General features: G+C 38.8%; 3 protein-coding genes across 3 annotated transcripts; 1 reads left to right on the top strand and 2 right to left on the bottom strand.

Moving 5' to 3' along the window:
• The first annotated feature begins 789 nt into the window (after positions 1–789).
• LOC140372153 (uncharacterized) lies at positions 790–2,186 on the top strand. The gene has a single exon (XM_072459434.1). It carries the CDS (start codon positions 816–818, stop codon positions 2,184–2,186), a length of 1,371 nt encoding a protein of 456 aa, XP_072315535.1. The 5' UTR covers positions 790–815.
• Positions 2,187–2,593: 407 nt separating this feature from the next.
• On the bottom strand, positions 2,594–6,085 carry gmpr2 (guanosine monophosphate reductase 2). Its single transcript, XM_072459069.1, has 10 exons — positions 5,974–6,085; positions 5,136–5,257; positions 4,385–4,504; positions 4,119–4,202; positions 3,850–4,023; positions 3,693–3,774; positions 3,511–3,617; positions 3,390–3,432; positions 3,155–3,314; positions 2,594–3,071 (listed from the first exon to the last, which is right to left on the bottom strand). The coding sequence occupies exons 2-10, from the start codon at positions 5,220–5,222 to the stop codon at positions 2,885–2,887; spliced, it is 1,044 nt and encodes a 347-aa protein (XP_072315170.1). The 5' UTR covers positions 5,223–5,257; positions 5,974–6,085; the 3' UTR covers positions 2,594–2,884.
• A 2,099-nt stretch (positions 6,086–8,184) lies between these two features.
• slc7a8a (solute carrier family 7 member 8a) lies at positions 8,185–19,450 on the bottom strand. The gene is made up of 11 exons (XM_072458609.1): positions 19,166–19,450; positions 15,297–15,501; positions 13,578–13,729; positions 11,724–11,849; positions 11,117–11,270; positions 10,724–10,847; positions 10,403–10,506; positions 10,175–10,271; positions 9,937–10,086; positions 9,639–9,816; positions 8,185–9,551 (listed from the first exon to the last, which is right to left on the bottom strand). Exons 1-11 carry the CDS (start codon positions 19,293–19,295, stop codon positions 9,400–9,402), a joined length of 1,572 nt encoding a protein of 523 aa, XP_072314710.1. The 5' UTR covers positions 19,296–19,450; the 3' UTR covers positions 8,185–9,399.
• Positions 19,451–21,390: the final 1,940 nt, after the last annotated feature.

Below are 21,390 nucleotides of genomic sequence, written 5' to 3'. Positions count from 1 at the left end.
TTTCTCAGGTCTGCTGGTGTGAGACTGCTGATTCTCAGGTCTGCTGGTGTGAGACAGCTGTTTCTCAGGTCTGCTGGTGTGAGACAGCTGATTCTCAGGTCTGCTGGTGTGAGACTGCTGATTCTCAGGTCTGCTGGTGTGAGACAGCTGTTTCTCAGGTCTGCTGGTGTGAGACAGCTGATTCTCAGGTCTGCTGGTGTGAGACAGCTGTTTCTCAGGTCTGCTGGTGTGAGACTGCTGATTCTCAGGTCTGCTGGTGTGAGACAGCTGTTTCTCAGGTCTGCTGGTGTGAGACAGCTGTTTCTCAGGTCTGCTGGTGTGAGACTGCTGATTCTCAGGTCTGCTGGTGTGAGACAGCTGTTTCTCAGGTCTGCTGGTGTGAGACAGCTGATTCTCAGGTCTGCTGGTGTGAGACTGCTGATTCTCAGGTCTGCTGGTGTGAGACAGCTGTTTCTCAGGTCTGCTGGTGTGAGACTGCTGATTCTCAGGTCTGCTGGTGTGAGACAGCTGTTTCTCAGGTCTGCTGGTGTGAGACAGCTGATTCTCAGGTCTGCTGGTGTGAGACTGCTGATTCTCAGGTCTGCTGGTGTGAGACAGCTGTTTCTCAGGTCTGCTGGTGTGAGACAGCTGATTCTCAGGTCTGCAGATTCATATTTGCGTCAGTGTTTGCAGTGGGCGTGTATTAAACCTCGTGATATTCAGGAAAACGAAACTTTGTGAGCTTGTGTCAATGTTAGCCCAGTATTTTTGATCGCAGAGAAGAGGAATAAGAAAACCATACCGATATACTCTACAACACTGTGCTGGCTTCAAACATGGATGATCTCAAACCAAGTGATGTGCTTGTTATTTTTTGTGAAATGTGTCCAGAGGAGGACAGAAAGCCAGCCCGGAAGACCTGCATGAAGTGTGAGATCTCCATGTGTGTGCATCACCTTCAGGCCCACCTCACGACTCCTGTGCTGCTGCAAACACATCCTTTGACTGAGCCCATGGCTTTTGGAGGGGCCACTAAGTGCCCTCAACATGGCAAACTGGTGGAGTACTACTGTCTGGATGACCTGACCTGTGTGTGTGTGTCATGTGCAATAGAGGACCAGCACAGGTTACACAATTTGAAGACTTTCTCGACCGCACACAAAGAGCTGCTGGAGAAGCTTCTCACTGACCAGAAGGAGCTGCTGTTTAAAACTGATGATGATAACTTGAGCCTGGAAAAGTGGGAGAAGAAAGAAAATACGAAGGTGACCAACTCAAGTGTACGTCTGATCGAAGCTATCTCTAACCTCCGTGATCTCACCCTGGCCAGTGTCCAGACTTCAGTCTCTGCTCGGATGGTGTCCATCCAGACGAGCAAAAACAGCATCCAGGCAGCTCAAAACGAGAAGGACACCTACAGATTTCTACAGCAGTACTCTAAGGTCCACCAAGATGTAGAGAAGGCCAAAGTAGTGGACCTGAGGAAGGGATTAGAGCCTGGCCCTGATAGAGAAAAACTGGTTAAGGAAATTAGTACTGAAACAATAATAGAACAAGCTGTAGACTTCTGGGGGTCTTTGCTGGAGATGGTTGACCCTGAAAATCACCAGGAACTCATTCCCACCAGTGAAGACCTGCTCTTTGAGCCGCAGATGTTTTCCTCTGGCATGTTGCTTTCCTCAGACAAAAGGGAAGTCTTGTACTGCAGTAATATGGGTCAGTGTGCGGCAGTTCTTTTAATCCAGAGTACAACTTCCGCCGATATCACCAGGTGGATCATCAGTCTTCCACAGGACTACGATTGGATCATTGGTGTGTGTGACAAACGGTGTGTGAACAATTTAAAACATGGACCGGTCTATGGCTTGAGCTGTGAAGCTGATCAGATATCTGTCCTTTCAACTGAGCATGTTGATACATTTTCCAATTCTGCACAAACAGACACACTTGTGATTTCAAGCCCAAGAAGAGAAGTGGTCAAACCAGAGACAGTTGAAGTGACTTTGACCTCCTCTGTGCTTTCCTACTTTAGCAGATCAGGACAGTATCAAAGACAACTGATACATTCACAGAATATCGACCCAACTGTCCAAGATCTGAAGCATTTTGTGAAGCTGGGAAAAGAAAATGGCTATCGTTTGTCTAAATGCGATAGTAAACGAGCAAGAGGGATACACATCGCAGAGCTCATTTGTAAACTTGTGTAATATTTGTGATATTGGCAGGAATAACAGTACCATAGTTAATGTAAGTTGAAGATATCTGTGAGTCTACAGTATTTTCAAAGTTATGGCTAAAGTAAGTGATTTGTAAAGTAAGCATTTTTTTTTAAATGTTTGGCTCCCTCTAGTGATTGATAAATAGATGACCACTCATTTGAATTTGTTTTGAATATTCTCAATATCTTGGACTTTCCTGATTAAAAAAAATAAATAAAAATGCTGTGTCTTTGATTCGTATTCCCAAGAAACAAAAATATAACACAAATCATACCACATGACTTGCGTTTTATTGTCAATCAGTGATAGCAAATGAGTAAAATGAATACAGAACACATTTTCCACTTTATTGATATATATATATATATATATCTTTCATTTTACAAAGTGCAGCTCAAAAATTAAAAGTGACAATTGATAAATTGTGGCAGTATAATCAGTAAATATGGTTTCTCAACAATAAAGACAAACTTATATTTTAACTCCTTTGTTGAGTTTGCATAAAGCATAAATGTTTGACACATCAGGAATGCAAGAGCAGCCAAAACATTGACTGATATTAGTCTTTAAATACTGAATAGTCTAAAGGCGACTTAGTTCACAAAATATTATAACAAGGAATGAAAAGTAAAGGAAATGTGTTACCCTGTGAATCATTTCAATAAAAAGGGTTTCGAGCCCGACATTCAACTGTTGCCGAAAACTGTGTTGAGCTGCTGTGTAACTCTGATGAAGGTTGTCCTACGGCTCAGCTCCTTCAGTTTCCCAGCTCCGACATAAGTGCAGGTAGAGCGGACGCCTCCCAGGATGTCCCTAATGGTCTCATCCACAGGCCCTTTGAATGTAACCTCAACTGTCTTCCCCTCTGAAGCTCTGTAGCGGAAGAAATGATACTTTACACTCCAAGAAACAACCATCTCTGTTATTTACCGTAAGTAGTTCATAAAAAGTCTGACCTGTAGTCTGCCACACCTCCTGCATGTTTTTGCATCGCAGTGTCAGAGCTCATTCCATAAAACAGTTTGTATTTCTTGCCATTCTTTTCAATAGTCTCGCCGCCACTCTCTATGTGACCAGCAAGCATACCACCAAGCATCACAAAGTCGGCTCCGGCACCTTGGGGAAAAAATGAATAAAAAAAGTCATGATCTTTTAACAAAAAAGTTATTAGTCAGGTAGTGAAAAAAATACCAAACGCTTTTGAAACATCTCCAGGACAAGTGCACCCTCCATCCTGCGTGCATAACCAATTCTGTTATTTTTCTATAAGCAAATACACGGACAAAACATTTGCAAGAAAACCGTTACATACAGAGATGATATGTCCACCCAGACCATGGGCTGCATCTGCACACTCAATGACAGCACTTAGTTGAGGGTATCCAACTCCAGTCTTTTTGCGGGTTGTACACACAGAGCCTGTAAATCACCACCATGTTCAAAAGTCTTTATAAATAAATACTGCCACATAGTACGGCAAAATAATATAGTTACCTGGTCCAATGCCCACTTTGATTATGTCGGCACCAGCCAGGATCAGCTCCTCGACCATCTCTCCTGTCACTACATTTCCTGCCTAGAAATGAAAACACATTTTAGTATTTGGTATTTATTATTTAGAGAACTATTTCTGACGGATAAACATTCTTACCATGATGGTGTGTGAAGGGAATTTTTCTCGTACGTCTTTGACAAAGTGGACAAAGTGTTCAGAGTATCCATTGGCCACGTCTACACATATATACTTCAGCTTGGGCAATGCAGCTACAATGGCTGAAATCTTCTCAAAATCTCCCTCACCGGTGCCTGTGCTCACCGCTACACTCTGCCACACATAAAAAAAATGTTTTAAAAAACTCTTTAAATGTTGATTGTATATTATCTAAACCACTGCAGAACTAATATGAAACTAATTGTTACCTCAACACATTCTGGGTGAGTCTTTGCAAAATCTTTCCAGTCGTCGACAGAGTAGTGCTTGTGGATGGCAGTAAAAAGGCTAAACTGATAGGGGACAAAGAGTGGAAAACAATATTATTATTTGTCTTATTAACTGTATAATTTATTGTTCAACTGCGTGGAATATGACTGTATTATATACCAATGGCACTATTTCTCGAGTGGCCTGTGAAGTATGTGCAAATAGGTTTGAAGTGAGCGGTACACAGTCAAACGATTAAACTGACCTGGTGTAAAACTACGGCCATCTCAAACGTCCCGACCGTGTCCATGTTGGCAGCAATGATGGGGATCCCTGTGTAGCTTTTATTTGAATTTCTGAAGGTGAAGCTTCTCATTAAGTCCACCTATCATAACAGTTATTAGTAAAACATGAATATATTTAAATAAGATTATAAAAAGGTGACTTTCAAGACACTCAAAGTCACAGAACAACAATTAAATAAACTAAATACAAAATAATAAATCAATTACAAGTGATTAGTGAAGGACAACAACATATTAAAGTTGAGTTATTTAATTATATGTTAGATTTGAGAACATGGAGTGGAATAGGTCTAAATTGGGTTATGGATTGACAAATTCCAATGTCGAGTGCAGTGGTTTGACAAGTCCACTACACATTCTTTCCCAACAACCAGTCTGTGGCACTTAAGGTGCTAGATAAAAAGCCAAACAATTATCATTATTGCAAAATACTTGAAAAATATACTTTTATTAATTGGGCGTTAAACTTTTAAATACAGGGTTGTAGGACTAATTTCAAATTAACTGTCCTACTTTTGTGTATGTGGGTGTCTTTTTTTCTTTCCCTGTATTTGACACCAACTAGCCTAGGGATGTTTTAGATTATTTGCCACACTGGCTATAATCTCACACATGTACATACTAAATGTTAATTAAATTGAGAAGTATCTTAATAGAAACACTGACTCTTGATTTAGTTAACAATCACTCAACACAGCAGCCTTTACTGACCTCACTCCTGGACTTGAGTGTGCTCCTCTTTGGCCGAAGTAGAACATCTTTGAAGTCGAGCTTGATATCATTTTCAATGCGTGGCATTTTGAAATTAAACAGTCTCACAGCCCAGTTATGTTCTGTTAAAAGAAGCATCAGTCAGATCAGAGGTCTGAATGCTCACTGGTATTCATGGGTTTCAAAGTCCTGTTTGTAGGTGATATTTCTTATCATTCAAGATGTAATTATATTTTGCTTAGACTTGTAAATTGCTTTCGCACCAGTGGTAGAAAAAGATTCTGTTGTAGCAACAGTGCTAGATTTTCATCACTACAACCCCACTGTGGTGTTCAGATTCTTGAATGTGAAGTCATACTCTCAATGGGGAGTTTTACCAATTGATTACTTTGAATTTTCAACATTCAAATTAACAAATGTTGAACCTGATATTTGATAAAATGACCAAGAAATGTGTTTATTACAACAAAAATCTGCATTATGACCACATCAATTTTAGCTCCCCCTTATCTGTATTAAACATTATATTAGAGAAAGTTGTGATGTCATCAGAATCCAAAAATGCAATCGGACTTTAGTACCAGGTTATGGTTATTACATATCAATAACCCATGTCAGGAATAGCAAGCTATAAACACACACAAAAACATAAAAACTCAGCAATTGAACCACGCCACATGGGTAAAGTCTAGGTGAAAATATTCAAGGTTGGTCGGTTCAAACAGTAGGCTAACGAGGTTAATTGTTAACAGACGTACGCATAACATCCTTTAAAAGAACATAAAAATAGTCTTAATAGCTATAATAAATAGTGTACATGTCCTAAAAGCTTAATTACCTCGAGGATATTATGTAGACGATGAGAGGATACTCGCTTTGTCGAAGTATGGTACGCACTCTGCTTCCTTTCCACGTTCACGTCGGAGCGGCGGTTACGCTGCTGTCATCCGCTATGTAGTTCTTTCAGTGATCGATCCATGGTTATAACACGGACACACAGCGAACAAAAAACTACAAAGGGAAACGTTGACATGAGCTACTTGCCATAAAGACATTTTCAGTAATATGTCACACGTTAAAATGTATTGGGATTTCGGTTCTTGAACATTTGCATAATGAAATATGTATCTATTGTGTAATTTTTGTGATAAAGTAAGCAATAAATACCTCAGAATTAAAATAAGGCCGGAACGGAACTCTACACCGAAACATCAAGGCGGGTCGGTCGATTTACTGAAAAACACAGGAAGTGCTCTTTCATTTTAGCACAGATCCATGGATCTATTATAATATCGGCATTTTAGGGGAAAAAACAACAATTTCCAATTATAAATAAAATATTTCCAATCTTCCACAACTTCATTTTTTGGCACAACATTGTTAACAGCGCACATTATACAGTATAGTAGAAAAAAAAGCTTCAGTTGTAGTCATCTGGACTCAGTTAGAAAAAATAGACGTTTCGACTCTCATCCAAGAGTCATTGTCAATAAAAGAATTTAGATCGAGAACTCCGGTATTAATACTGTTCTGTGGTAAGACCCGCCCACAGAACAGTACGAGTCCAGATGACTACAACTGAAGCTTTTTTTCTACTATGGAACACGCCTGGACGAATGAGGGATTACACCGACATTATACAGTATACTACGCACATTGTTCTAAAATAAATCTACAAGATGCTAATTAAAGTAAAGGTGCGTAGGTTTAGCGTAAATTGTTGTTGTTGTTGTTGTTGTTGTTGTTGTTGTTGTTGTTGTTGTTGTTGTTGTTGTTGTTGTTGTTGTTGTTGTGAAGAAGGAGCAGAGTCGAAAGGCAAAGCTCTCAATTTACCGCTCAATCTACATTCCTACCCTCACCAATGGTAATGAGCTTTGGGTAATGACCATAGATCTATTATATTATCGTTAATGACCATAGATCTATTATATTATCGGTAATGACAATGGATCTATTATATTAGACTTCCTATAAGCGATCTGTTCTTCTGTATCTACCTTTGTATCTACCTGCGTTGCACCAATGAAATTTCCCCATGTGGGACAATAAAGGAATATCTTATCTTATCTTATCTTATATTATCGGTAATGACAAAAAGACAAGATCACGTACACAAGCACACAGTAAGTGTATTACATATTAATTTAATTACTGACTATACTGCGTGTGCTTTCAGGAATGATGAGAAAACGGCAGGGCGGCTCAGTTCTTCATCTTGTATTCTCATTACGATCGAATAGGACTTAAGTGCTATTCTACCAGACATACTAAGTCTTTGTAACCATCACTTTGAACTCACTGCACCACACAGACCTACTACTTGTATATGAGCAAACTAAAACGGTGAGAAGAGGTAATGAAAGCACTATTATTTCTGTAATATATTCAAAGCAGGAGTCTGCTCTTATTAAAGGTGTGCTGGCAATGCTGCTTTACTGACTCAAAATGACTGGATATTGATTTTTAACGTAAGGTGCTCTCAATATTTGATCAATACGTTGGTCTCAACATGGCAACATAATTAAAACAGACATCAGTCTTGATCACAGAAGAGAAGAAATGGTTTTGATTGATTGTATATTTATAGACTAATAATCCTCAATCTTCCTGAAGCTGTTACTTGAGGGACTCTTTTCATTGTGTGATTGATGGTTTGGGTTTTTTCCTGTCGGGTACTGATATTTCTTTTGATTTTTTGTAAACAAATCTAAGCTTCAATTTGCAATGTGCAGAAGTAAATGAAACGTGCAAGTAATAAATGTACAGGTTCTTCTCATTTTATACATAGTATTTGCAAATGTATTCCTACCATTCACTACATAATTTGCTATGTGCTATTGCAGGGAACTAATGAACGTTTGTTGATGACATATACAAGTTTAGAAAGCTCATTATTTAATTCATATCACAAATATTATATTACTATTCTATCCTAATGAGGAAATACATTTACTACATAACTTCAAACATTTATACAGTAGTTTTATTATATTCCACACAGTGAAAAAATTATGGTTTACAATGTGTTACAAATGCGATTATGCAGACATTATGTCAGTGGTTTTTATTTGAAGCCAACATAAAACCTGTCTTTTATATTAATACTCTTCATACCGAAACACATATTGGACTTCAGACACTTTGTTCCCTAACACATTCTGACCCTCATCTTATTCATTCATACATGCTGAAATGGTGACCATTTGAATTGAGTAATTCCTGAGGAAAGCAAATCTCAAACCAGCTGTAAGGAGGATATTAACAGATAAAGACCAAGAGGAGCACTGTTAGCTTGCCCAGTGAGCCACACCCATTTTGTTTATATGGGTAGAATAGGCTGGCTGCCTGGTAGGGATGTTTTAAACTCATATGGTGCGTTTTTTGGCAGTGTATCAGTGAAGTAGTGGTGATTACATTAGGACACATGCATTGAAGTGAAGTTATCATCTACTCAGACAATGGCAGACAACTCAAATCACTTCACTCTGCCTGTGTATTGCACTAAAATCTAAAATGTAATTGGAAAAAAAAAAAAGAATAACGAAAGAGAGCTATATGTAAAAGTGAAAAAATACAAGCTAAAGAATGCCTTTGCCCATTAGTTTTTACACAAACATTAATGTTGGTTTAAGTCTAAAAGAGACACAGAAATTAAATTTAAACCCAAGTGTAGTGTCCCTAGATCATCTATTTAAGGCAAAAACCTTAATTACACACTTTACAAACGTTTGCAATATACCCAGCGATATGTGCTACTGTATAGAAAAAGACTATACACAAAACTAATTAACTTATCAAAACTAATAACACAACATAAGGTATACAATACACAATTTAAAAAAAGGAATCACAGTAGCCTTTACAACACTGTAGAATATTATATGACTGGATTTGGGAACAGACGTCTGAAAAAATATACTGCTTTGGTGTGTTATTTGTGAGAAAAGGCAAGAAATATTTATCAAAATTATAGTCATAGATTTGCTGGTTAAAATAAAAAACCTTTGGAGTGTACAGAGTGTGTGGTTTTAGATGGGATACATAGACTGTTAGTTTGCAAATGTAAGACACATGTAAGAGGATATCTATTGCACTTTTGAAGGATCCCTTAAAAATGGGATTATTTGTTTCTGTGCCATATTTGGCATGGAAATGACGATGTAATATCCACACCAAATATTACTTAACAGCATGGAGTACAGAAACCTGTGTTCTGTATGTGTGCCCAGACATTGAATGATATGTGTAAAATAATGACACTTTTTTAGCTGTTTGCTTTAAGATTGTCTTCATCCTCTTTCGACAAAGGAGATTTGGCTTCTGCCATCTCCTGTCCTTCATCTGCATCACTGTCACTGCTGGTTTCTGCTGGGTAGACCACCATACACAGCTTTTGGCCCACGTATGTCATTTTGTCTGAATAAAAGTGATGACACTGCATGTTAGTGGCATGCATTTATTTAAACAAAGCTCCAACACAAAATATGTTCTCTTATGACTCACCAACTAAAGTGTCAAAACACTGAGGCTTGTTTTTCCAGTAGACTCCGAGGAAGTAGACAGGGATGCCAGTGAGCATGATGGCCAGGCCAATGCCGCACACCACGGGTTCAGAGTATAGGGAGAAGATGAGCAGGAAAGCCCAGAAGATAAGGTAAATTACTGGCCAAATAAGGCTGACCTGAAAGCACAACAAAAATGTACTTTTAAGAATGTTGTGACACACGTAAGAGATATTTGCTTGACAAAATTATCAGAAGGTGACTAGTACAAATGAGCTCAAATTCATACTTTAGTTTACCTTGATTGGTCGGTGCATATTCGGTTGTTTAATACGTAACACAATCTGCCCAGCAACAGTGACGCCGTAAAAGAGGTAGTTGATGAAGCCCACATAGTTAATAAGAGTATACATGTCACTGGTGCACAGCATGAGCAGAGTAGATATACACTGATGAAAAAAGAAAAGAGAGGGTTAAAAAAGTCTTAACTAGATATCTATTACAAGGCATGGAACAACTGTCTTGCTTGTTACTTACAGTAAAGAGCAAAGCTGGGATGGGAGTGCAGCGTTTGACATGGATCATGGCCAAAAGGCTAGGGAGGTGGCCTTCTCTAGCTCCAGCAAAGAACAAACTGCAAACAAGAAAGTGATATTTAAAAATGATAATAATAATATAATAATATAATAATAATAATAATAATACAACCACATGCACAATATTGCAGCAATAAATCAATTAAAAATAATGAATATGCAAACTGACCGTGAAGAGGTAAAGAGGGATCCATTGACTCCCCCAAAGGTAGAAAGAGCCACAGAAATGGGCATGATCCAAGCCATGACACCAAGGAGTTTCTCACCAAATGTCTGTATAAACATATAGGTGTATTAATACTATAATCGAGTTCATGTTCTGATATAAGGGAAGTCTATTCTATTGTATTAGTGTGTCATATGTTGGGAGATGAATTCAGTGCAAGTCAATACTTAATTGTCACCACTAGAGGGGAACATAGTCTTGGTCATGGTCTTTTTCCTCCCAAAGGTGGATCTCAGGATGACACAGATCAAAAGTACTTCTCACCACGGCAACTGCATTCGAAGCCAGCAGCTCCTGAGGACTCATGGCTGTGACGTAAGCGATGTTCGCAAAGACGTAGACAAAGGTCACCAGGGGGATGGAGATGAAGATGGCACGAGGAAGGTTCCTGTATACCATATGGGGCGTTTAGGAAACATTTATAGACAGGACAACTGGATTTTGGGTATAAAATCGAAGGCGTAGTTCTGTTTTGTTTTTTGTTTTTTTGCAAATGATCACAAAATGATCACAAAATAATTATGATCGCTTATTAAAAAGACATTGGAGGAGGAGAGTGAAGTGCACAGACAAGGTTTGACCACCAATATAGTAAAAGTTCATAAGTATAGTCAATATATGCTAATGTGTGCTTTGGTATTCATCGACAGTGCTTACACATATGGATCAACCAGTTCTTCTGTGACATAGTTGAGGAAGTTCCAACCTCCATAGGCGAATGAGCCTTGTAGAAACGATAATGCAATCAAACCCACATCGTAGTCCTGGAAAGGCTCAAAGGCATTGGCTGGCTCCAGCCAATAGTACTCTCCTGTAGATGAAAAGGTAAGTAAGGTAATTTTTTTATGTTGGACTTCAATCGACCTACACAATCAGTAATCAATAATCTTTTTAAAAAGCTTTTGTGCCCTTGTTGCCCTCATTCACTGAACTCATTCACTGAACCCTTTGATCATCTTGTTGTTTCAAGGAATTCTGTTCTTTGGCCCTAATGGTAACTGCCCTTCATCATGTTGTGACTGCAGATCCACAGAGGCCTGGTGCTGACTCTAGCTTTGTGAGTTTTAACTATGAGGCCCTGACAAAACCCACTGACTCTGATGTCGTCCCAAGACACATCAAAATGTTCAGAATGACTTGGCAAATATGGAGAACCTACCTTTACATACTTTTTCCACTGATAATACGTTTACAATGGTATTTTTGTTTTCGGCATGTGTTGTATTCTGTAGCTTTTTACTGGCAATAGATACTGGGGGCTTACCTTTGCAGATCTGTACAATGCCCATGATAATGATGAGCATTAGAGCTAACAGTTTCCCTGCAGTGAAGATGTCCTGGACTCTGGTCGCCCATCGCACACTGGAGCAGTTCACCCATGTCAATAGCACTGAAGATAGGAGGAAACATTGTTATTGGACTCCTTAATCTAATTATTTTTTAAATATCTTTTCAGACCATCTGGTACAAAAATGCAGAAACTGTTTTTTTAATTCACCAAATTATGAAAATTAATATGGCTGCATTTGGGCTTGTACTTTTACCCTCATACAGTAAGAGCGGAGAATATAGATGGAACATATGCTTCAGGGTTCAGATCAATGGGGTTCTATTAATTAATGGCCACTGCTGGATTATTATGCAAGATAATGGGAAATACATGTATGGACAAAGACTTCCTTTTGTCATATTGTATTTAATTCATGTATTGATCCTTTGCATATGTCATAATGAAGGTACTATATGCTAGTAGCAGGGCTTTTTTCCCTCTGATCATCAATAGTTTTTTAATAGAAACATTATATACAAACATACCATGCTATCTCACTTTCTCTGAAATGTAGAGGCCCTAAAGCTGAGTATACACATCTGCACTCTCTGCACCCATGTGAGCTTCAACTTTCTACGTTAACCACAAGCTTGCAGAGAAAACATGACAGAGTTACTGTATGACCTCTTTGCTATGCCATCTGTAGGAAGAGATGGGGCCCCAGGGACAGACCCCCCCTTGTCACTGTTTTTGAAATGGTATACCTTGGAAAAACCTGCCCAGTGCAACAATAAATCAACCATCATGTCTGGTTTGGTTGCACATATGAAATCCAGTTATGACTGAATTGGTAGGTAAGGTAATCCACAAAAACAGTAATAGAAAAAGGTACAAATATATCTTTAGCTTCAAAAAACAAAGATTAATTCATGGCCAGTTGGAGCAGACAACCTATCACCCAATTTTTCAACGCCATCAAAACTAAATTCCTTTGCTCGTTGCTTTCCCCGATAGCTATTGATAACCCGTTTGCTTTGCGGATTTTAACTGGAGACAGTTTCAACTGTTCAAGTGGGTCTGCTTAAAAACATGATAAAACTTGTAGCATTTCTCTTTCCAGTTATTTGAAAATCAAGTTGATGCCAAAGGATGTTCTTTCTTGTGATTTGTAGTTCTTGACTTTTTTTTTTTTTTTTTAACAGCAAATACAAGTTTTTTCCCCACTAAATCAATCAGTCCAAGTAAACAATTCAGAGCATGGGGTTTAATGTATGGAACAAGGAACAAAGCAAGAGAACAGACATATTTCACACAGAGTTGTCCGTCTGTAGAGCCTGTGTGGTATGTAGCATTTGAGTGTAATTTACCCAGGCACTAAAAGGTAACATTGTCACATTTATCCATCTATCTTAACACACGTCACTTGTCACTACGGCTTTGGCTCTTTCAGCATAGCATAGGTCTCCTTCCTGACTGACTGTTGACCCCAGGGTTAAAATGCAGAAAAGATTACTCTGAGACTGCATCCATCTGAATAGGTTAAAAAAAACAAATGTATGGCTGCTTACAAACGCTATTTGTTTGCTACCTTCTGTTTAGTACAACAAAAGGTCTATTATAGTTCTAATCTGAAAGTATTTACTTCAAAAGTCTTAATCGTGTCAGATTTGGGGCAAGTAGAACAAAAGGTTTGCAAGCAATCATCCTAAAATTCAACCCGTCTAAGCTCCTTAGAGACCAACTTTGGGAGCAAACTTTTCTTTTACTCCTATAAATAGCTCTAAACAAACACCGATTATGCTTACACTATAAAAGACCAATTTGTTTTGCAGTATAAGTGATGCTTACATAGACAAACCCCAGCCAGGATACGCAGGCCGATCTCAGGCGGAAAGCATGTGGGGAAGAGGGGCTGCAGCACGTAGTTGGAGAACGTCAGGGCAATCACAGCTTGGTTTGTGGGGTAAATAACCAGCACTGCAATCCACAAACGCAAAAATCTGAAATGAAGAAAGAAACAATGATGATGACAAACTTAAAAAATTGTATTCTTCAATGCGACAATTGTTTGTGCCTGTAAATTGACCACGGATTGGACTAGTTAGGTAGTATGTCTTTCAGGTGACCATATCATGTGCAATAATTATAAGAATGCAATACCACATATCCTTAAGCCAGATTGTGGTTTTAGGTTAGCCGCTCTATTCCTTATTGAATTCGGGTACATTGGTCTGCAGTAGTGTAAGCCCTGTCACAAGTGGCACCCACGACCACTGGAGCGACACTAACAGAGAGGAACATGTGGCTTTTCAATAAAATTCTCTGAAAGCTTACATAGGGATCATTACACCTGACTGGGTTAAACAGATTATATGCGGCTGGTATGCATTTTTGAGTTTAATGTAGAAAATGTTGGTTTAGAAGACGGCATTTGGCAAGAATCTCACCGCTATGAGATGGATTCCAGGCTCCAACAATTTGCTAAATGTCTCACCTCACTTTTTACAACTTTTCACAAATGTTGTTCTGAAGCAGTAGGCCAAAAAACCTGATAAAAATAGAAGATCCTTTGCATTTCTTTTGTTGTACATTTATGTACAGTGCCATGGGTGTAACCTGTCCACCGGCGTTAGTCCGACTCAACAAAGAGCCTTTGTACTGGAACCATTGTGGAACCGTTTTACTAGCGCTTCCCCTTTTCCAAGAACTTGCACAGCTGTGATGAAACTATTTTGTAGTAATATACCTGCACAAAAGACCCTGGACCTGGATAAACAAATGATCTATGGATTAGGTTTATTTATCTAAAAACAGAACCTGAATGTTCATTGAAGTTTAAAATAAGTAACTACTGCAAAAACAACCACTGGCTGTTTTGTCTACCTCAAATCCGTTCCCGAAAATACCTTCACACAATGTATCTAGGCTTTGGAAACAATGGTCTAAGATGTTCACAATCCGGCACAGTATGTGAAACAAACACGCTATATGGTTTTGCACAAAAAAAATACTATATGTTCCCACACATTTAATGAAGGGAGTGTCTACAGAGCCGCGAAACTGCCATGTTATTTTGTGCCGCGGCTCCTGAAACTGCTGGGCTATTTGACCGCGCCGCGGCTCTGCAGCCACTGCCTTTAATGAAAGCAGTGTGAGATGAAGTGCGCCACACATAAGTTTAAAGTTGTTTTGAAGCATGTTTTGAAGGATGAGCCCTTTTGGATATAAATATATTGGTTTCTTGTCATCCTATAGCCTGAAAATAGGACTGTAGGTTTATTACTACTGTAACAGAATCTTGTTTGTGAAGCCCCTACTTATCCGAGAACTGGGTCAGCGTTTTATTGGAAAGTTGTGTTGTCAATCTGCTCTACTATGATTAAATATATTCTTACCATTGTTTAGTGTTCATTCACAATACATTCAAAGTATGATTTGTGAATTGCACCTCAACACACACCTCCAACCACTTCACAGCAGTTTTCAAATTGCTACATAGTCAATTACAAGGTAGCACTGCTATTTTTAATTTGAAGATTTAATAATAATGAGATAATATATATTTACCCAGCCAAACCACCAAAAATGTCCTTCACGTAAGCGTAATCTCCTCCAGATTTGGGGATGGTGACCCCCAGCTCAGCGTAGCACAGTGCACCAATGGCAGTGATGATACCGGTGATGATCCACACGATGAGAGCCACACCCACAGAGCTGGCATTCTCCAAGACGCCTTTCGGACTGACGAAAATCCCTGAGCCAATGATATTACCTGCAAGACAAGACAGAAGGGTAAATTAACAACTATTAACAAATTTAAGATACACAATGTCGCTTTCCTGGTGGAGAGTCTGACCTCCTGAGATGTTACTGCTTTGCCTGGAATGTTTCACAGTATGGTATTTAAGCTCGTCTTATGCTTCTTTATCGAGCTGACCTGTAAACTTGGCCTAGTGGCGCCCCCTGCTTGTTTCCAGATGGACTCGCTTAATGCCATACTGTGGCACATCACCATGAGACTAGCAGCTGGCTGACCTTCCACCAGAAAAATGACATACAATTCTATTTGGATATGTAATACTAAATTGCATAGATAGAGTTATGTTGTATACCCAAGGTGGTACAATGAACAACTGCATATACTTTCCCATGTGTTACATTGAAATCTTCTGACTTTGTCTTTTCAGCGCATTGACAATTCTATCTGTAACAAACAGACCTACATAATATAATAATGGCATGTATAGCAAGGGAAGTATTAGCTGAGCGCTGGTAATAAAAGCTAATAGGAACTAGAAAAGTGCTGAATCTGACAGTATCTAGACTGAGGCACCGGGACAGGACAAATTGGTAGAGGGTCCAAACCACCGGCAGAGAGGTGAACGCACAATGGCAGAAAGAACACAATCACGACAAGCTAAATGAAGATCAACATGACACAATCCAAGGTTCAACTAACTACTTCCCAACTTTAAGTTTAGTTAAGTGGCTTGCATTGTTCATAAACATCATAATTACGACTCATTAGTCTTTGAAGTAGACAATCAAGCAAACGTAGAAGGTCAGATGTGTTACATTTTCAGGAGAGAAAGTACATTTTATGTGAAGTGCCTTTCCCAATCAAGAAAAAACTGTAAAGTCAAATCTATTTTATCCAGTCAAAGGTCAATTGGCGTTGGAGTTGACAATGGTTCTATTCTCGCTGAATCCAAAAGGCAATAAACTAGCGTGGTGGGGCAAAGGTTAGGTTTGGAATCATTACAGTTTGCACATGTTGCACAGTGGCATTTTACAGTTCAAAAGTCAAATGTGAAGCAGAAATGATTCAATTCCGTTTCAAATTCAACTTCAAACCATCGCTCATTCCCATAGTCCTGAAGTCATAGGGTAATGTGGTATTATTTATTGCATCAGAAAACATATCCGTCTGCTGATTTTGACCCTTTAACACAATGAGAATCTTTGGCTTAAGTCTAAACATATGGCAGATCACATGCCAGACTCTCAACTGTGGACGTGCATGGTCCACCAATACAACCGCCACTCACTCATCCCATGGTTATCATGTGCTGTAGATATGTGCGCTTATGTAACTTGCAGGTAAAAAGGCAGAAGTGTGATAGCATCCCACCTGCTGTTAAGTTGACATGTTTACTGCACAGGTGGTCTTTGTAAAGGGATCTTTTGCTGCATGTCAAAAAGTAGAGTGACGCAGCATTTTTCAGGCATACACACATCTAGAATATCTTAGTTCAACCCTATATCCACTCACTCTCTTTTTCCCTTTGATGATATACGCCGGGCATCTCATTCATGTTCATAAAGTGTTAGAGCTGCTGACTTATGTGGAATCTGTAAGTTTCCTGTTTCTTTCTGCCGCTTGCACATCCTTTTGTCTTTAGTCAGGGACTCCTTTTGACACACTGTTGCCAGAATTCATTGTCTCTGCAATTTGTTGTTATGGGACTGTGAGCGCAAACTGACAACAATTGAAATCCAACATTAAATGTGTTGTTGATATTATTTACCGTGTTATGCAAATTGTCTTAATTTCACACCAAAAATATATATGCAGAATTTTAACAGTCAGAAATATGAATAAGCATTTTCATACAGATGTTTTAATCCTGTTTTTTGTTGTATTTCATTTATCTAAAGAGAAAGATTTTTTTTCTATATTGTACAGCATGTAATGTGTTTTATTCATGATATATCCTAAGTGATCGAGCACAAGCAAATCTATACCACCAGCAGCAGACAATGAATACTAATAAGCTTGCAGTTGCATTGTTAAAGATCAGAGAAGCTTGATAATCAGCCTATAAAGCTTTACACAAACAGTCCCATTTGCTCTCAGTGCGAAAGTCTAATTCAAACAATTTACCTATCTCTAGTGACACGCTACCTGGCCCTCAGCCACAATTGCACGTCAATTAATTCACAGCATGTGAATTCTTGCAAAACTCAAGATATTCATAAGTCTGGTTGCAATTAATCCACTCACTTGTTGGTTCAGATTGTCTTTGTTTTAATTTTAATTTTTTCAGTAAGGAAGATTTGCCTGATTCAATCCAGCTAATCACTGTCAGGGCGGGGCTGTCTTTGTAGTAACCAAAAGTTCACTTTGATAATCTTGATTCTTGGCACGTTTCTGGACTTTATGTCTGAGTGGGTAAATGATAAAGTCCTTTGTACACCAGCCATAAAAGTATTTGATGTCGACGTGCCTGTTTCATGGAAGACTTAATGCTCACTGTCAAAACCAGACACATGATCAGAAGTTGACCTGATTAAACCATGAATGGACTCTGAACTGCCATAAAGCCTCACAGTTGGCACACGGGCAAATTGCCGTTAAGTCTATAAATAATTAATACATATTGAATGGGGCAACATAAGAGCAACTTTCACGAGATACTCCTTTCATCACATTCTATTTTCTTCCACCTCTCGTAGCACCCCTCCTGGGAACTCCCTCTTCAGTCTTGCCTCCTGTTACCGTGGAAACATGTGAACGAATAAGTCCATAGCGTTCTCCCGAATCACCTCAAGGTCATCTCACAGACTGACCACATGCCATGCAGGGAAACTGGCGTCATACTTCATACAAACATTGGTAATGATGATATAGCCCGATAAAGTTAAATTCAAATAGGCCTATTGTTTATAGATTGGCCAATCACTATCAAGTGTTTAGTCTGTGACATGAGGTCCAAGTCCTTCTTCTTTGAACAACTCAACATTAACCCTTGCACCCTTATCCAATCAGGAGTTATGTTAGAATTTAGGTAAAGAATTATAATTAAATCATGTTGGCCTAGTTGTGTGTAAGTAACTAGATTTGATGCAAAATATTTAATAATTCAATAATTGGTCCACTTAAGCAATCTTGAAATATGCTATTTAGTTAATGTGTAATATTATTGTGACAAACAACTATATAGGAAAATTGCAAAACTTTATGAAGTAATGTTGGACAATTTACAACTGTATAATTCAATCTTAAAGTTTAGTCTGCGCACATAAAACAAATATGTGTGCAGTTAACTTTATACGAATCACGTGAGCCAGTGGACTAATCTTTTTGAGATTCAATGCAAAGTCTTGAACGGATTAAAAGGCAACTGTTGATTCACTTTTGATTAAACGGCCTCACTCCCCCACAAGTTATACTAAAGTTTAACTCAGTTTAAGAAGACGTTTCTGGTTGCAAATTTGCTCTCAATAAAGCAAGTGCAAATAATTGTGACCATGCATGCTTTACAAAATGATAACTTTATGTCAGTAACGAAGTTCATCCTCACACCTCTGCAGAACCCTTGTCTCAAACATGCCTCAGTGTTTGCATTTAAGACACTGAATGACATGACAATGAAACAACGCGTTTAAACGTTCATGATTCAGTGTGATCTACAGACGCTTCATAAAAGACTCACCAACGATGATGCCACAGGCGCTCACGAGCCCGATCTCCTTCTTGAGCGCCACCCCTCCTCCTCCAGAGTCCTTCTCAGCATCCTTGGCAGACCCCGACGTGCTGCTCCGTTGTCTCGGACCGTCTGACATGGTGTCGCTCGCCGGCTCCCTCGCTTCTGGCTTAGGGGAGCGACAGTCGTTGACGCGGTTGCTGTGCGTGCGTCTGGGTAAGTCCGTGTGCGCTCCACCACTGCGCGCTGCACTTATCTGATTAGTTGCGCTGTCAGCAATTTACGACAGTGGAGGCTTTCGGGTTGTCAAAAAAAAAAAAAAAAAGCACCAAATGAGTGTGGATAATAACAGCAAAATGACCTACACACGTGCGTTGTGTTTAGAAATGCCCTGAGTGCCCAAACGTTTTCTTATGCGCAATCCCGTAATGTTGTGTAATCTTTATGCTTTTTGAAAATAACATTAAAAACAAAGCCCCCCTCAAGTCCTGACACAGTTGATACCCCGCATATTCCAACAGAAATGTAATGTCTCTTTATCAGATTGTGGGGAGATATTTGAAGAGTATAAACAAAAAGTTAATTTCACCTTTTTCCTGATTTGAGTCAAAAACACATCCTTTCCCAAAATAAAACACTCCAGCGTAAAAACGTTCACTTCAGCTTTGCACACGTTTCTCAACACAACCGACCAGCTTGTCGCAGAGAGCTTATATTTGTGCAAATATAGGCCTACACGTTTTCGTTCATAATTTGTACAATAAGCCACACCCTTTCTTGTTCAGTCCACCAATCCTTTAGCTTGTTTTCCTGCCGCTTTTCGTCCCAAGCCACTCCCTCCCGGGTCAGACCCATCAGCTGCTTGGGACCAAGTGGAGGATAGAGTAGACCTACTGTATTTTTCCTACTTAGAATGAAAACAGAACATCCAATGGGGAATAACAACCCCTGTGTACTACTACTACTACTATGTGTTTTGACCACTGGACCCACCCACTGTCACTTTTTTGTTTTTGTTTTTTGTTCCCACTGAAACTTTATATCTCTTGCACCAACCAAACCTTCATAACATTTGTCCTTATTATTCAGTTAAGTTTAGTCTTCACACACACATGACTGCCACCTTTGGAGCAGTCTTCTTACTCATTCATACTTTATTAATCCAGATATAGCAGCAGAGTCTAAACTTAGACGTTCACTATGATGTCACCATTCACTGTAAGCATGGCATGTGTGCGCAGTACTTACAAGGAGCAACTGCACACATGGGGTCCAAAGAATACCACCAAAATGTAGGCTACTTCCTAAAAATATATTTATCTTATTTGTAATTATTTGATATCTCTTTTAAACTTACAGTTAAACGGACAGTGTGTGTGAGCAAAAGTGTTAATATTAATACACAATACAAAAACAAGTAGTCAGTTTGAAATAATTAATTGTACAATTTTATTCTATGACTACCAATATTTATTATGATCATGATTATGACTATTATGATCATGATTATGGTTATGAATGTTATGATTAGTATGATAAGGACAATGTTTATTATTATATTATTGTTATTAGGAAAGTGTGCACAGTCTGCACAAAATTTAACGTAAACACTCACTAATGCACTCCTCCACACATGTATGTCCTGTGCATACTAATTAGTAAAATTGAACCTTATTTTTGTAAATGGGTGAAGCCCATGCAAAAGTGTGCACAAAGTACGCAGTAAACGAGCGCTTTACATGGTGGTTACATGATGATCGGGGCTCTGCCCACTCAAAAATAACGAAGGTGCCCATCAGTGACCAGGGACCCACACCATAGGAAAGCATGTGTGCTTTGAGAAAATGTATAGTTTATGATATTTATATCATCTTCTTCTTCTTCTTCTCGGGACCAACCCCCCTATTTTTCACCAGTGAAAATTGACCCAATCTTTTTTTTGCACACTTCGAAAAATTGTCTTTCTGCATTCTGGCTGTATTCTATTTCTAAAATTCGAAAATTTGTCCCATCAGTGCCTTCAAAGGTACAAAAAATATATTGAGAGATAGGAAATGGCCAAAAAAATCTTGATTGTAGAATCATGAAATTCGGTGTAGAGGTAGATGGTGACAAGATAAGTAAAAAATATTATGACGGCAACGCAGTCTGCCTGAAATTTTATGAAATTTGGCACAAAATTCCATTTTGGCGTCTTGACAAAAAAAGTCAACGAGACTCGTGTCATAATTATT

Source organism: Eucyclogobius newberryi, unplaced genomic scaffold (genome assembly GCF_026437365.1).
Source record: "Eucyclogobius newberryi isolate DKJ021-1_F unplaced genomic scaffold, fEucNew1.0.hap1 SCAF_22, whole genome shotgun sequence".
NCBI classification, from domain to species: Eukaryota; Metazoa; Chordata; class Actinopteri; order Gobiiformes; family Gobiidae; genus Eucyclogobius; species Eucyclogobius newberryi.
This window is presented reverse-complemented; position numbering and strand designations above follow the sequence as displayed.

Bases quoted from the DNA above. Each gene is read 5' to 3' on its own strand.
- LOC140372153 (XM_072459434.1), top strand. From the start codon at position 816: ATGGATGATCTCAAACCAAGTGATGTGCTTGTTATTTTTTGTGAAATG.
- slc7a8a (XM_072458609.1), bottom strand. From the start codon at position 19,295: ATGTCAGACGGTCCGAGACAACGGAGCAGCACGTCGGGGTCTGCCAAG. The intron at 13,730-15,296 runs GTAAATATATAT...TCTTCATTTCAG, and splicing joins ATTTTTGGTGGTTTGGCTGG to ATTTTTGCGTTTGTGGATTG. The intron at 10,087-10,174 runs GTAAGTAACAAG...TTTTTTCATCAG, and splicing joins TCCCAGCTTTGCTCTTTACT to TGTATATCTACTCTGCTCAT.
- gmpr2 (XM_072459069.1), bottom strand. From the start codon at position 5,222: ATGCCACGCATTGAAAATGATATCAAGCTCGACTTCAAAGATGTTCTA. The intron at 4,024-4,118 runs GTAACAATTAGT...TATGTGTGGCAG, and splicing joins CTCACCCAGAATGTGTTGAG to AGTGTAGCGGTGAGCACAGG. The intron at 3,072-3,154 runs GTCAGACTTTTT...CTTCCGCTACAG, and splicing joins GGAGGTGTGGCAGACTACAG to AGCTTCAGAGGGGAAGACAG.